The following is a 14,650-nucleotide window of genomic DNA, read 5'->3' as shown; positions in this document are numbered from 1 at the left end:
TTCAAAGGCGGGTGGGAGAGAGTATAGCCCCTGTAACTGAACTTGGCCCGCAGGTTAATGCTAAAGTCGAGGTGCAAAGTCGGGTGGGAATGACTGTAGCCCCTGCAACTGAACATGCCCCGCAGGTCAACGCCAGAGATCGACCACTTAGCAGTGGTGACAGTCTGGGCTTACAGGGGTCTTTTCACAACATCGGGACTGACCATATCCTGCAACGCGGGGGGGCGGAGCTGGCTGGTCCATCCACCATCGCGCCAGGAATTCATCCACCCACAGTCCTTGCGCAATCCCCTACTGTAGGTCAAGGCCCTCTACCAACAGATCAGGGCCTGAGAATTGTTTCATGGAATGTAGCGGGTATTGCAAATAAGGAAGGCACACCGGAGTGGGACCATTTAGTGGGCAGTAGCGACATCCTCCTCCTTCAGGAAACGTGGGCGAGGGACACTGTAACCAGGAACGGGTTTGAAGTATTTGAAATTCCTGCCAAATGGGGTGGGAGGGGGAGGCCGTCAGGTGGTCTGGCAATCTGGATCGCGAGTCACACTGGATGCCAGGCGGAACAGGTACATACGTTCTCGCAGGACATCCAGTGTGTCCGGCTCACATGGCCTGGTAAACCATCATGGGCCATTGTGAATGTCTACTCGCGACCGGTTGCCGCGCCAAACGAATCCCCAACCCTAAATGACCTGTCCTCCTTCCTGGGGCAACTCCCGGGAGACCTCAGGGTGGTGCTTGGAGGAGACTTCAACTGCCACTTTGAACCTCTTGAGGGCATGTCGGAGGGTGCCCTCACGGCGGAGGATGACTATTGGGGGGTCCCACCCTCGTCCTCCCCCTATCCCAAAGCCTGGTCCCCCCTTGCAATACAACTCATGTCCCTTACCCTGAACTACGCACTGAGGGCTTGTAATGGACGCACCCCTTCCGATACTCCCTCAGTGTGCACTTTCAATAGGAGGGGTCACGAGTCGAGGCTAGATTACATCATGCTAGACATTACACTCTGGCCTAAAGTCCTCGACTTTAGGGTAATAAATAGGTCAGATAGTGACCATAATGCCCTTTGTTTAAATATCCAGTGGCCCCCCCATGTAGCGGGTAAAGTGGTAGAAAACCCAGGGGGAGACACGGGGGAATTGGTCCTTACAACCAACAGGCGCCGGGTTAAGTGGGGAAAACTTGTGAGCTCAGAAGAGGCCATTAGCAAGCTATACGAGTTGGCACTCCCAAGGTTTATGGAGGTGGACGCACTTCTAAACGCACCAAGAACCCCGGAATACAATGAGAAACTGGGTGATATCCACCAGGATCTTGTTAGAGACTTGGCTGAGGTATTCCACCCGCTGGTGCCCAATAGAAAGAAAAAGACCCATGTTCCCACCTGGTATACCTCCTCTTGTAGGGCAGCAAAGTCTGAGCTCATTGCTGCAATAAAAGAGGGGTCAAATAAGACCAAGGTACGTGACCATAGGAAACACTATAAAGCAGTGATGGCGTCTGCCAGGACCGAGTGGGACTGGAATCACTGGCAAGATCTTCATGATGCCCTAAAAGTCAGGGACTCCCGCAAATTCTGGGCCCTTGTTAATAATGGCATAGGGGAACTCAAAAATGCAGTGGAACCCAATATTGCCCCCGAGGTTTGGGAGGCCCATTTTGGGGAGCTCTACCAAGACACCAACCCCTGCCCTGTCACAGCTCTGGTTGCGCCCTGTGGCGCACAGGACTGTGAAATGGAACTATCCCTGGGGGAAGTGGAGGCAGCCCTGAAGCAATTACCAGCGGGGAAGGCGCCAGGTCTGGATAGGCTACCTGGGGATTTGTTTAGGCATCACTTGGACATCTGGGGCCCATACCTTCTTATTCTTTTTAATGCCATCCTAGGAGGTATGTCAATCCCCGGGTCGTGGCTGGGGGCAGAGATTGTTCCGATCCACAAGAAGGGATCTACTCTGCTCCCCGCCAACTACAGGCCTATTAGCCTAATAGATGTACCCCAAAAGCTTTTTGCGCGCCTCATCCTTAATCACCTCCTGGACTGGGTGGTGGACAATGACATCATGACCCCCCTTCAGGCTGGCTTCAGAAAGAACACGTCGACCATGGACCAGATCTTCCGCCTTCTTCTCCTATACTGGAAGACTGTAACTATAGAGGGAGGAAGACTGTACATGGTCTTCGTGGATCTGAGGTCAGCCTTTGACCTAGTCCCTAGAGGGAAACTTTGGGAGGTTTTGCAGAAGCTAGGAGTGCCCCCCCACCTCCTTAGTATTATCATCAGGCTGCACGAGAACAACTATGCCCAAGTGAGGTGTGGGAGGGATGGTAAGCTCTCGGGCAAATTTCCGGTCCGTCGAGGAGTCAGACAGGGCTGCGTCTTGGCGCCAACCCTGTTCTGTCTTTTCATCAACAGTGTCATTCAACATCTTGACACTGTTGAGGACAATGATGCCCCGGTTTTGGCAGGCAGGAGGGTTCCGGCAATCATGTTCGCTGACGATACCCTCCTGCTTTCCAAATCCCCCATGGGGATCCAGAGGATTGTGAATGGTTTCGGCCTTTTTTGTCGGCAACACGGGTTGGAGGTCAACACAGAAAAAACTAAGTTTATGATCTTCAATCCCCCTATCAAAACCAGACCCAACCCAAAACTGGGGGAAGTTAGTCTTGAGAGGGTCTCGACCTTTATTTATCTGGGGGTAACATTACAAGAAAACTTGGCTTGGGACTGCCAGATAGCGAGATCAAGGCTGAAACTATCCCAGCTAGCGGGCGCACTCCTGAAGGTGGCCAATAAGTCCACCTTTAAGCCTGTAAGCCCGGCCCTTGAAACATATAGATCCCAAGCGAAGGCAGCAGCCATGTATGGCAGCGAGCTGTGGGGTCACAAAGCAGGGAAGGCACTGGTAGCGGTGGAAAATAGTTTCTTGAGACGCCTACTTGCTCTCCCGCAAGGCACGCCACTCCTCCCCCTAAGATTGGATTTGGGGTTACACTCCATTGCTGAAGATCTCCTGTCGAAACCCGTGAAGTTTTGGCACCGGATATGGACTACCGAGGAACTGTACCATTATAGACAGGACCTTATCCAAGTACTGAGGCTGAATGGTAGCAACAAAATCCCCTGGCTGGCTTTTATTAAGACAGAATTGTTCAGTTTGAACTTGCCAGACCTATGGGATGATCCAGCTCAGGGTTGTCAAAGGATCACGCGTAAAACTCTTGCCCAGCTTTACAAAAACAAAAATCTGGCTGACATGGACAATGCTCATAGCAGCGGCACCTTGACGGGACGTTTTATGGAATCCAAAAATTCTTACCTTTTTGAACCTTTTATGGATTTTATTTTTCCTCTTTTGGCGAGGAAACTGTTCCTGCAATGGAGGTTTGGCACACTCCCCACCAAAGTATTCACCCATAAATGGTTTATTGGGGGTGATAAACTCTGTCCCTGTTGTAAAACCAAGGATGAAGATGATTTGCACATAATGTTTGTTTGCCACGCATACCAGAGTCCCAGGAAGCGCTGGATAGCACCGATGTGCCGAAACCTGGGCTTTCGGGAATACCTACAAGCATACAGGGTCATGAAAACCAATACCCTGGGTCATATTGTCTTTGCTGTTTCCAAATTCCTAATGGCAGCTTGGTTAATAAGGAAGAAAATGTCCCACTGAACTGGTGCTACCGTGTTTTCCTTACCCCATGCAGACCCTCCAGACTTTTTTATATGTAAATATTGTGTAATATACGTATTGCATTTTACTGTGTAATATATGTACTGTATTTTATTGCATCTTTTATGGCCTATGCGGCCGAAATAAAGAATTTTTGGAATTGGAAAAGTTGTAACGTTCTCCATAGATTTTCACAAGGTTTTGCATAACCATAGTGTCAAACAGCAAATCATTTCCATTGCCTCGTAAAACAGTCAAAAAAGATATTCTGGGGTTGCAATATCCAATTTTGTAGAAAACATGCAATCAGTTTTTGAAAGAAACTCTTTCTAGACCATCTTGAAGTTTAATTTCGCCTAATCATAAAACACATTCGATCTCTTTCTTGATTCTAGTTCACTGGGTGTACGTGGCTTTTGATAATATCATCTGTCGTTATCAAAGACTTGACCCATCTTGAAAATAATTTTGCAGAGGCAATGTCATTCAGCACCAAAAGAAGAAGTTTTTTTAGGGAAACAAACTTTAATATTTCACATGCATCCGGCCAAAAGCTCCAAGTTAGCACAGGACTAGAGCCAGTTTATTAAAGAGTTTTTCTTTCAATTTTCACGTCAGATTTATTACAGGAAAACATAACACATTTATCAGTAGGATGTCTGGCAGCGAGCACCAGCTCCAAGTCCCTTATGGAAGCCTAGGAGAAGAATCGATTCAAGAAGTTTGTACTGAAGTGTCCTAGGTTCAATCATTTCCAGGGTTGATTCCTTTTGCTTTTATCAAACCATGTCCCCTTTTGCAGTGAGCACAACAGTTGCAATTTTATTTCACCTGAATACCTGGACAGACTGCAAGGATCCTTTGGCCTCATGATTTCTCTCTGCGATCGGCTAGAGCAGGAAAACGATTGGATTGACATTTCTAATCGGCGAGTACTGGTACTCTCCAATTCAAAATGTCGGTCCTTTTAAATCATCATATGCTTGATGTAATTTATCTGATCATATGCAACAACTGGACTGTTCCCATTGGGGCAGGGTCAAGACTGATTTGCATATGGCTGGATCCAAACTGAGGTGGAAAACTATCACCTTGTTGTTGCAGTTGCCGCCCTAAGTGCAATGGGTATACTTAGATGTGGGTCTCATGCTCACTGTACCACTGGAATCAAGTTATACCTGGCTGATGAGCCCATAATAAGGGAGAAACGAGTCCTGGACTGCATGTTTTCTTTTTCAAAGAGGATCTGACCTTGCAGTTCAGGCTGGATGGAGCAGGGTCAAGGCTGATTTGCATATGGCTGAGGTGGCATGGTGGGCACAAAAGGATGGATTCTGAAGAGGCCCAAGTGATTGCCTGTGGCTGAGATTAACCTCAGTTGTTACAACCACGATCTAATTGCGATGGGTATACCTAGATATGGGTTTTGTACTTACTGTGCCACTGGAATCAAGCCACACCCTGGCTGATGAGCTCATAATAATGGCTAAACCGGTCCTGGGTTGCTTGTTTGTTGGTTCAGGGAGGAACTGGCCTGGCAGTTCGGCAGGTCTGTTCTGATTGGAGCAGTGTCATGGCTGATTTGCATATGGATTGGTCCAAACTGAGGTGGCATGGTGAGCAAAAAACGATGTATTGGGATGCGCTCCTGATCAATTGCTTGCCGCTGAGAATAATTCAACATTTCCATTCATCACCTTGTTGTTGTTGCAATTTTTCTTATCATTTCAGCGCCAACACTTGGTGCTTTCATGGATCCTAACTTTACAGGCTCTGTCTGTGGTTGTGTATATTCTAAATGTTTTCTGTTGTATCATTGTCAAGTTGTCGTGAGACACATGTTCAGCTAGCTAGTTGACAAGAACCTTTGGCATATCCTTGTGTCAGGAGGATTTAAGTTTGTCTAATAATTCACTAATCATGACTGTTTAATTAATAGTTGATAGAATTCTACTGTCCATTGCTCATGAAAAGAATCTTTGAAAAACTGTGAACACTTACCAATATTCTGAAATTCGATATATTTACCTGCTTCTTTATCAGCAAGAGTGTGTTGTTTTTGTAGACTGGAGAACAGTACCATATCATCTTTCCCCCCACGCCTGTCCCATGCATAAAATACCTCTGTTTATCCACTCCAACTATTCCAGCTTTGCATGATTGTTTTTTTTTAATCACAGAATTCGCCTAGATGCGCACCTCAGAACAGCTCAGAACGTGGGTTCACGCACAACCAAACACCCTACCCGCGTACTGAATGTAGATAATGCCTGTTTAGCTCTTTAATAATATACCACAATGATCAAGAACAAATAAACTAGGAGTGTAAGAACCTTTAGTGACTGAGCCCAGGCCTGAGGCTCTATTGACGTTTACCTAAAGGATGTCAGTAATTATAGGGAAGGTCGCCTACAATAAATTTATGAAGCCAAAACCACCTTCAAACAAATTGGTTTACAGTGTTCATTTTGATTGTGCGTTTGGCATCCTTTTAAAATTGTGTAATAAGTTGTTCCACTGTTTAAATTAAAGTCTTAACTTGATGAGTAAGTGGTTTGTAGTACAAAGGCTGGTAAAACGTAGTGATGCAAAAGCATAGCAGCAGTGATAGAGTTCAGTATCAAAACCATAGCTTTAAAATTTTAAAAACCTATGACTGCCTGTACAATATTTCAAAACGTTACCAAATAGGATAATTAATAAGTGCTGAACGTTTGAATAACGAGCGCTGGCCCGTTGGCCAACGGTCGTGCTCAGCACTGGGGAGGTAGCGCTCGTGAAGACCGTTGGCCGACGGCAGTGCTTAAGGGGTTAAGGTCTGGCACACAAAACTTACTGTCTATTTGGCTGTGTGATTACAAGATATTTGGAGGAATGACCACTCATGCACAAAACTCATAACTCCTGGAAATCTCTACCTCAGAAACTCTCTCCCACTTCTCAAATTCAAGAAGTTACTAAAAATCCAACTTTTTAAACACATGTATGATCAGCCCTTTCAGTTGTGATAGTCTCTTGCATTGGTCAAGAGGAAGCCATCAAGAGAATCATTCTGAGTGGTTGCTTGAGTGTGCCAGATCTCCACAAGGTAGACGTCGATGCCTTCAACAGAGCAGCCTTCATTAAAGGCACTCAAGCTTTGTCAGGCAAGCACCTATTTGATGTTTTTTTTGTTTTCAAAACCAAACTCCCCTTGAAATTAAAAAGCAAAAAACAGTGGCCCTGACATTCAGGGAGCTTTTCTTGTCTGTGAAGGCCATTGTGTATTCTCACTACGTAGGACCACCATGCCTTGCGCAGCAGTACCGTGTAGGAAAGACGTTTTATAGTTGCCCCGTCTTAAACAGGGCAAGACCACCATCACTTTAACCGGAGACCCCATAGTGGGGATGAGGCATCAGGTCAAAGATTTATGCTTACCCAAACTATAAATAAAGCAAGGGAACCCCAAGATATGTGGGTCAGGAGCACTGCAGACTTATAGGGCCTGGAAACTCTAACTGAAGCCATTGACACCCAAATCCAGCAATTACCCCACCTTCCAAGTCCCTTTGACTCTGTTGGCTTTTCTCCAAAGTTTTACCATCCTTTTATCAGAATGCAAGGGTGACGATTTCGGCCAGCTCATTATACGCTACTGCTAGCTGATTGGCTGGTAGGTAATCTTACCAGAACTACAATACATTCAATTTCCTTGATGTATCTTATCCCAAGGTGGTCTGAGACTACCGTAAAGTGGCTTTCAGCCCTTCACAAACACCCCTGAAAATACATCTATGAATATAATAATGTAACAGTCTAATGAGATTGGCTAACTCTATTGTGTTGACCTTGGCATAAAGACATTTATAAGTAGGTACTCTTTCCAGATCTCACTAATAACACTTACGGGGAGATTTACTGACTCCCCACACAACGCAGCGCAGTCTCCCACGAGGCTGTGCTGCATTGCTCGCCAGGGAGGAGCAGGGGAGCACTATATTTTCAAAGATATGTCTCTCACCTCCTCTTTCCCTTGCGCCGGCACGGACTACAGCTGCCGTGCGCCACGCACCACCTTAGCCCCACGCACCCCCTTAGCGCCATAGCCCTAGGGTGTGTGTGTGAGTCTAGAAAAGGCTTTGTACAGGAAGGCTACCCTTCCTGTACGAAATACTATGCCTAGACACGAGGGACAGCTTTTCCCACTTTGTATGCGTGGTTGGGGCGGTCTTTCCTCACGATGTGGTATTCCTCGGGTATGGCGGTTACGATGTCAGGTGCGGAGCTGGCGTTGGTCCATGTCTCTGTGAGGAAGGCGACGTTGGGCGAGCAAGTGTTGAGGAGGTCCCAAACTACTGAGTGTTTACGCACATTGAGGAAGATGCAGCTCAGTAGTTTGTGTATGCTGCAGTCCAGTGGGTTGGGAGTGGATGTCTGGGTCCGGAGGTGGGTGAAGGTGCAGCGGCAGTGATGGCAGGAGAACAGGCCTTGGGAGTTGCTCGGCCGCAAGAGCTGGCAGTTGTTGTTGCATCCAGGTTTGAGAGCGTGGACACAAGAGGAACTCATCGCCCCACCAGCAGTGCACCAGAAGCCACGTTTGCAGCGTGGTGTAAAAAGTGGCGTGGCTACAGATCACCTCTCTGCAGCGCAGCTCAGTGGTGCTTACTGGAGGTACTTGGTGGGTTAGTTGGCCCCCAGGGACCCTCAGGATTCAAGGGGACTTAATCCTCCAATTTACAACTCGCCAGGGTGCATGTTTGCACAGCTGTTATGTCAGGCCATGCCCCCTCCCTGCACCACTGTGCAAACGTTCCCCATGGTGTATTGTACGTTGGGGGATTAAGTACCCTGTCGCAGAAGGGGGCCGGGGCACAGCCTGGTAGATGAGATATCAGCTTCAAGAGGGTTCTGGACAGAAGAGACCTTGGTTGGAGGGTCAGATCTGAACTGCAGAGTGGAGGAATCCGCAGATGATCTTAGAGGCAGGAAAGAAACATCACTTCATACAGCACATACAAGAAGATATTTAATGTACAGTGTTGAGAGGACAAAACTGTTCCAGAAGACGTACCAGCTGTTTGTACCATTTCCTCCTTAACATCAAGGATCCCGTCGACACTGACGAAGGCTTATGCTGAAACGCATCTGTTTTATATTTTAAGTGCACGTTAATAAATCCCGATTTGGATTTTCACCAACGCGAGTGCTGGTCCTTACTGTTGTTGAGGCAATTGAGCTGGATATATATACACACACATTAGGATTCAACCAAGTTTGGTATACCTTCTCCATGAAAATCATTGTATTTTTATCATCATGACATTGTGTTCCGTCATTATGACAATTCCCCAAAATGAACTTTTGTCGGGTTAATTACATCAGGCAGGTATTCTTCATAATGGTGGAATACCAAGAGGTGCTGCATGTCAGGGAAATAGTATTCTGATTGTAGGTAGAGCAATACTAGTCAGGCACGTCCTGTACAGGTAAGAGCAGTGGGGTGGGGGCAATGAGGACGGGGTTAAGTTGACATACGATGGGATAGGGAAAATAAAATAAATAAACAAATAAAAACACTTACCTTGTGCTCGCCACCACCCCCCACCGTCCTGCCACTTTTACCTGTACTGACCATACCTGATACTAGTAACTTCAAATAAGGGTTTATGGATGTCCCTTTGCCTATGCTAGATTTGCCTTTAACTTTTAATTTCGATTTTTTGCACATGTTATTTTCACATGCATGTTTTATGTTATATTTGTTATTATTTTTTTGTATCTCAATTCGTAATTGAATATTTGTATTTGATTAATATAACGATTTTTATGCTGGAGATATTTCAGCAGTTGTATTACTGAACATTTAATTCATACACTTAATTTACTGTGGTTTAGATTCTTGTGGTATTTCGGTTGCAGCTATTATGTACCTTTAGAATTATTTCTAATTGAGTTTCTAAATGTTTAAGGCCATGTTTCGAAAATAATGATTGATCCTTCACAGCAGTCTTATTTGCTATACTGCCAAGAAAAGTTGCACTGATGGAAATATCTATTTTCTCTGAACTAACAGATGGCACAACTCTCTGTAAAGCAGTCGCTTCTGGATCATCAACCATTAAGAAGACCACGTGGACATCCAGCATTCTACTGCTCCTGGCTGGGCATCTCTTTCTCTTACTTGGTTGTACTTACTAGCTCTTCTACTGGACAGCTGGTGTATGGTCCTTCATTATCAATTTCTTAAAGGATGGGTGTCTAATGTTGATCAGTGTGAACCATTTCCATGGCAGATTTTCTGGATAGGCACAGAAAGATACATTACTTCTTCCTTCTCTATTCCTCTTCCTATTCCTTAAATTTGAGGTATTTTGCCTTACATCAGGCATACTTTTATCTACAATACTCTGCTAATAGTCTTTCTTCTATTTCTTGTTAGATGTTTCACCCTCACTTCCCGCGGAAAAGCTATACAAGTAGTACTTCCTCTAATGCTTCTTCTTGTTCCTTTGGCTTAACCCAGTTAGAAGTTTAAACAAACAAATCATAGGATTTAAAAAATACCTCTCAAGGCATGTGGTTTATTAGCTTTTCTGTCCTCTGTGGCAGTAATGCACAAGAAGGCAGGTTCTTGCTCATTTGGCTTCTGAAAACGTCATCCTTGCACTCAGAAGCGTGGTAGGTGTTTGATGCCTGTATCAAGTGCCATAGCTGTTTCCGCGTTCAGAAAGAAGAGATGTATGGAGTTAATTCAGGAGGCAGCTGCAAGGGAGATAAGTGCTCTGCTGTATTGGATTGAGTTGGCTTTACTGACTATATATTCTTAAACTGGATCATTATTCTTTGAGATGCTGAAAGCTAAGGACTACGTCTGAGTGCTGAAAGAGCCCTCCCTTGAGGTCTATCAAGATCCAGGTTGAGATTGCAAACTCAGGGGGTTCATCTTTGCTCATAGTCAAGGAGAATTACAGAGCAAGCTCCCATCACTGCAGGTGTAAAAATGAGAGAAAGATGGGTTTTTTGTCATAGGTCAAAGAAAGGAGAAAATTAAGAATACCTCAAGATTAATGCCCAGGTAAAAGGTCAAAGGTCAAGTTATTGTTGGAGAATATCAGAAGTAATGCTAGGGTACCTCCTGTGTCAGAAAATAGGGATCAAGATACTGAACTCTTTAGCACATAAGAACAATTCAATATTTCACAGACGCCTCTTCACTGCTCTGAACTTCTATTCAAAGGAAATAGCATAATTAGATGGTATTAAAATTTCCAATGTTTATCTCAAAACTATATCCTGTTTTGAATGACATTCCTTGACATCCCACCTTCTTGGTCCTTTTGAATGTTAAAGGAGGTGAATTACCTTGGTAAATACAGGGGGGCGTATTACAGGATGAAATACTTATATATGTTATTTCCAAGGAACACCAACATTTTACCTATACAGAGAATATTATACAAAGCAAAATGGGGGTGCAATGGAGTAAGCTAAGCCAGATGTATGTTGGTCAAGAGGGATGAAGAACCTGACGAGGAACACTCATTAATACTGAGTTTGAGCGGGCAAAATGGTGTGCTAAATCTTGATCATCAAAAGTTTTGCTATTCCTCCCAACAATCAGAGGCAGACTTTTCATGAATTATTCATGCTAGTAAAAGCTTTTCATTTACCAAAAATGCCTAAGATTTTTCAATAAAAATTTAAATGTGTTTTATACTTCTGTACAACTCTTGGTTGGTGAAACTGATAAAGGTTATTATTTTAGTTTAAAAAGTTGGTACTGTTTGTTTTACATTTCTGAATAATGAATGAAACCTTTTTAAAAGTCAGGTTAATTTGATCAAGCAACATTATGAATTATATAAGGATAAAAATGTTTCTTAAGCATTATACGTAACTTTTTTAGTATTATCACAATGGTAAAATGACGTGTTTCTGATGTTTATACAAAAAGTGCATGCTTGCTGAGTGTCACCAAATGAATTTACATTATCATAAAGAAGCAACATTGTTAAAAGAAATTCAGTTTTTATGGTATTCGCAAGCTGTTCATAATGTTTTGAAAAAATAAACCCGTTTTTGGAAATCTGTATACATTATTTAGAAATATCATGAAAACCATAGCTACTTTTTTGCTACTCTTTAATAGCTTTTATAATTTATGTTTTTAAGGCAGTATTTTCACCCACGTGGATGCCTTAACCACTCAAAAGATTGTTTCGGCTTTGTTCAATTTTGGATTCTATCTGAGCGAGACCTTTTGACAAATAATTCCACAAGACTTAAATTAGGAATTTTGCCCAAATGTACATTTCAAAATGTGAATCCAATGAAACTCTGAGACTTCTGAACGACATCCTTCTAACATTAGGGATGGCTGGGGTAATACAAGGCTGAAAATTCAGAAGTGGTAAATTAAGTGAGGTAATCATTAGCTCTCCAGCTTAGAGGTAGGGTCTCATACTTGTACAACTTTGTGAGATTTATGTAGATTGACAAGCCCTGAAGGAGAAAACATGCTTTCATAAAGGCATCACTTCACACCTGAGGCAACATGGCTGTACATAACATAAATGCAACCCGCATAATTTAAATTGCTTTTTGTTTCAAATGTTTCGCAGGGTTGCAATGCTTTTTTGCACTTACAGGTATTACAGTTTCAGAAATACATAATTTATATTTTCACAGTTTTATCTACACATCAATTAAACAAGCCTGTTTGTGCTTTATACTAGCTCAACCGGAACAGCTGGTGAAACCTGGAACATGCTGATGTGTGCAGTGTAAAGCATGATCGGATTATTAACATAGCAATATATTGAAGCATACAACTTGAAGCCCAACAATTTAAAAAAAATGATATATAGATGTTTTCAGAATGAAGATCATTCAGCTGAATGCATATGATTCCATTAATGGTTGCTGTGTACATAAACTTCAAATGTTCAACTCTTTGCATAGTCTGGTTACACATACCTGTGACTGTGATTAAGGGGAAAAATTCCCTCATCTGGGACCATCCCTCTAATCAGCCCGGGTGGTACTAATTTCCATCGAGCTCCTGTATTCCACCACATTGCATATTGTAAGAGTATGCTCATTGACCCCATTTCTTTTCTTAATGTATTATGTGCTCTTTATCAATAGAAAAAATCAATACTCCAATGTTGTGGATGCTGAGAAACAGTGAACTTTGATTTATACTTCCACTGCGCATTATGCATATAATTGCTTACCTAATGAATGTGAGAAGCAAAGAGAAATTAAAATGTTTTTCAGCACATCTATCAAGGATGGAATAAATTGTATTTCGTCTAGTCATTTTGTGGAATCGGTTTCCTACAATGCAAACAGTTTCTAAGCAGGAGCGGCTCGAATCCGGGAAAATAGGCGGGGGTTGGACTGGGGGGGACAGGGGGGAGGGGACGGGGGCCGGGGATAACATAGACAAACAGAAAAAGAATAATACAAAACTTACCTGCTGTCCTCCAGTATCGTGTCGCGCTCTTGTGCTCCTCTTCACTGTAGGCAGGCACAGGCTCCCAGCCTGCCCTGGGGCCAATCCTGAAGCTGCTTTCATGCTAGAGCAGCTTCAGGATTGGTCAGAGCACCAAGGATTTGCACTTCCCGACAGACTGGGAGTCTGTACCTGCTCTGTCTCCAATCCAGCAAAGCAGCTGGGTTGGAGAAAGCTTCACTGCGCATGTGGGTTTGGCCGACCTGGGATTGGCGGCCGAACGTACATGCCCAGTGAAGGCAGTGCCCAGCACTCCCCGCCTAGCCTAACACCATCCTGGCCCCGCCCCCAAGCCTCGGCACAAGGAATAATAAAACGTTAGTCAGACAGGTTTCAAACCTATTTTATTATCGTTTTATTTTTCACATTTTTTGAAGTGCTGGCAGGGGGGCGATACTCCTCCGCCACAGCGGAAAAGCCACAGTTAATTCTAAGTAAAAAATAGAGGTCAGTTGCTTATATTGTGTTTTTGTATTCACCACACCGGCCAGAGCAGCAAGAGTCTGCAGCCCCATTTCAGAACCCATCCTGGATTTGGCTAAACCTTGTAGGCCAGCCATTTGTGTTTACTGGTGACTGTGGGAGAGCAGTGAAGCAGCACAGGTGGCTCATGCACAACTCAGTTTTAGCAATACTGTTATATCATAAACCAGCAGCACTATGTTGTATTGTCTCAGGTGAGAGAGCTCTTTTCTTAGTGGGGGATGAGGGAGGACCCGGCTAACATATATTTGAGGGAACCTAAATCAGCAGAGGGCCTGATCTGGAGGCTTTGATGCAGCTCCCTGACTGGGCGTTCTCCTTGCTAGGTTAATGGTCAATCTGCTCCCAAGAACCTATAAAAGCAATATTAAAACGTATTTTCTTTTAGGTTTCTTTATTGTCTTTTTTTAGCACATTTCCGTTCATTCTGTACAAGTACAATATTTTGTTATAAAACAGAAGCGACTCTGGATCCTGACACATCTCATCCTCTGCTTCGCCTGTCTGAGGGGCGGAGACAAGTGAGACAGACGGGCACAGTACAGCCCCTGCCGGACACCCCCAAGAGATTCACCCCCTTCTGGCCCTGTGTACTGGGGAGCGAGGGGTTCACTTTCGGCAGACATTACTGGGAGGTGCAGCTGCTGCAGGAGAGGGACCGTGGGAGGTGGGGGTCGCAGCAGAATCTGTGAACAGGAAGGGACGCTTCACATGGTCACCTGAGAGGGGAGTCTGGGCTGTGGGGGGGGGGGCGTAATGGTCAATACTTGGCTGTCACATCTCCTGAGACCCTTCTGTCTCCTCGTAAGCTGGGGGTGTATCTGGACTACGAGGGGGGGTGGCTGTCCCTGTACAATGCTGACTCCATGGAGCTTCTCTACTCCTTCCCGCAGGCCCTCTTCACACCGAGGCTTTTCCCGTACTTCTCTCTCTGGGGAGAAGCAGATCTGAGGCTGGTTTGACTTCCAACTTACCTTCCTCCCTG

General features: G+C 44.5%; 1 protein-coding gene across 1 annotated transcript in view; it reads left to right on the top strand.

Moving 5' to 3' along the window:
• LOC147718592 (putative defense protein 1) overlaps window positions 1-11,751 on the top strand; it is a 61,195-nt gene extending 49,444 nt beyond the window's left edge. The window contains exon 5 of the mRNA XM_086918542.1: window positions 9,739-11,751. Within this exon, the coding sequence (XP_086774668.1) occupies window positions 9,739-9,863 (125 nt within the window). The 3' untranslated portion in view covers window positions 9,864-11,751. The remainder of the gene's footprint in view (window positions 1-9,738) is intronic.
• Window positions 11,752-14,650: the final 2,899 nt, after the last annotated feature.

This window comes from Lissotriton vulgaris, chromosome 4_1 (genome assembly GCF_964263255.1).
Source record: "Lissotriton vulgaris chromosome 4_1, aLisVul1.2, whole genome shotgun sequence".
NCBI lineage: Eukaryota > Metazoa > Chordata > Amphibia > Caudata > Salamandridae > Lissotriton > Lissotriton vulgaris.
Note: the sequence above shows the minus strand (reverse complement) of the source record. Positions and strands in the feature narration are given on the sequence as shown.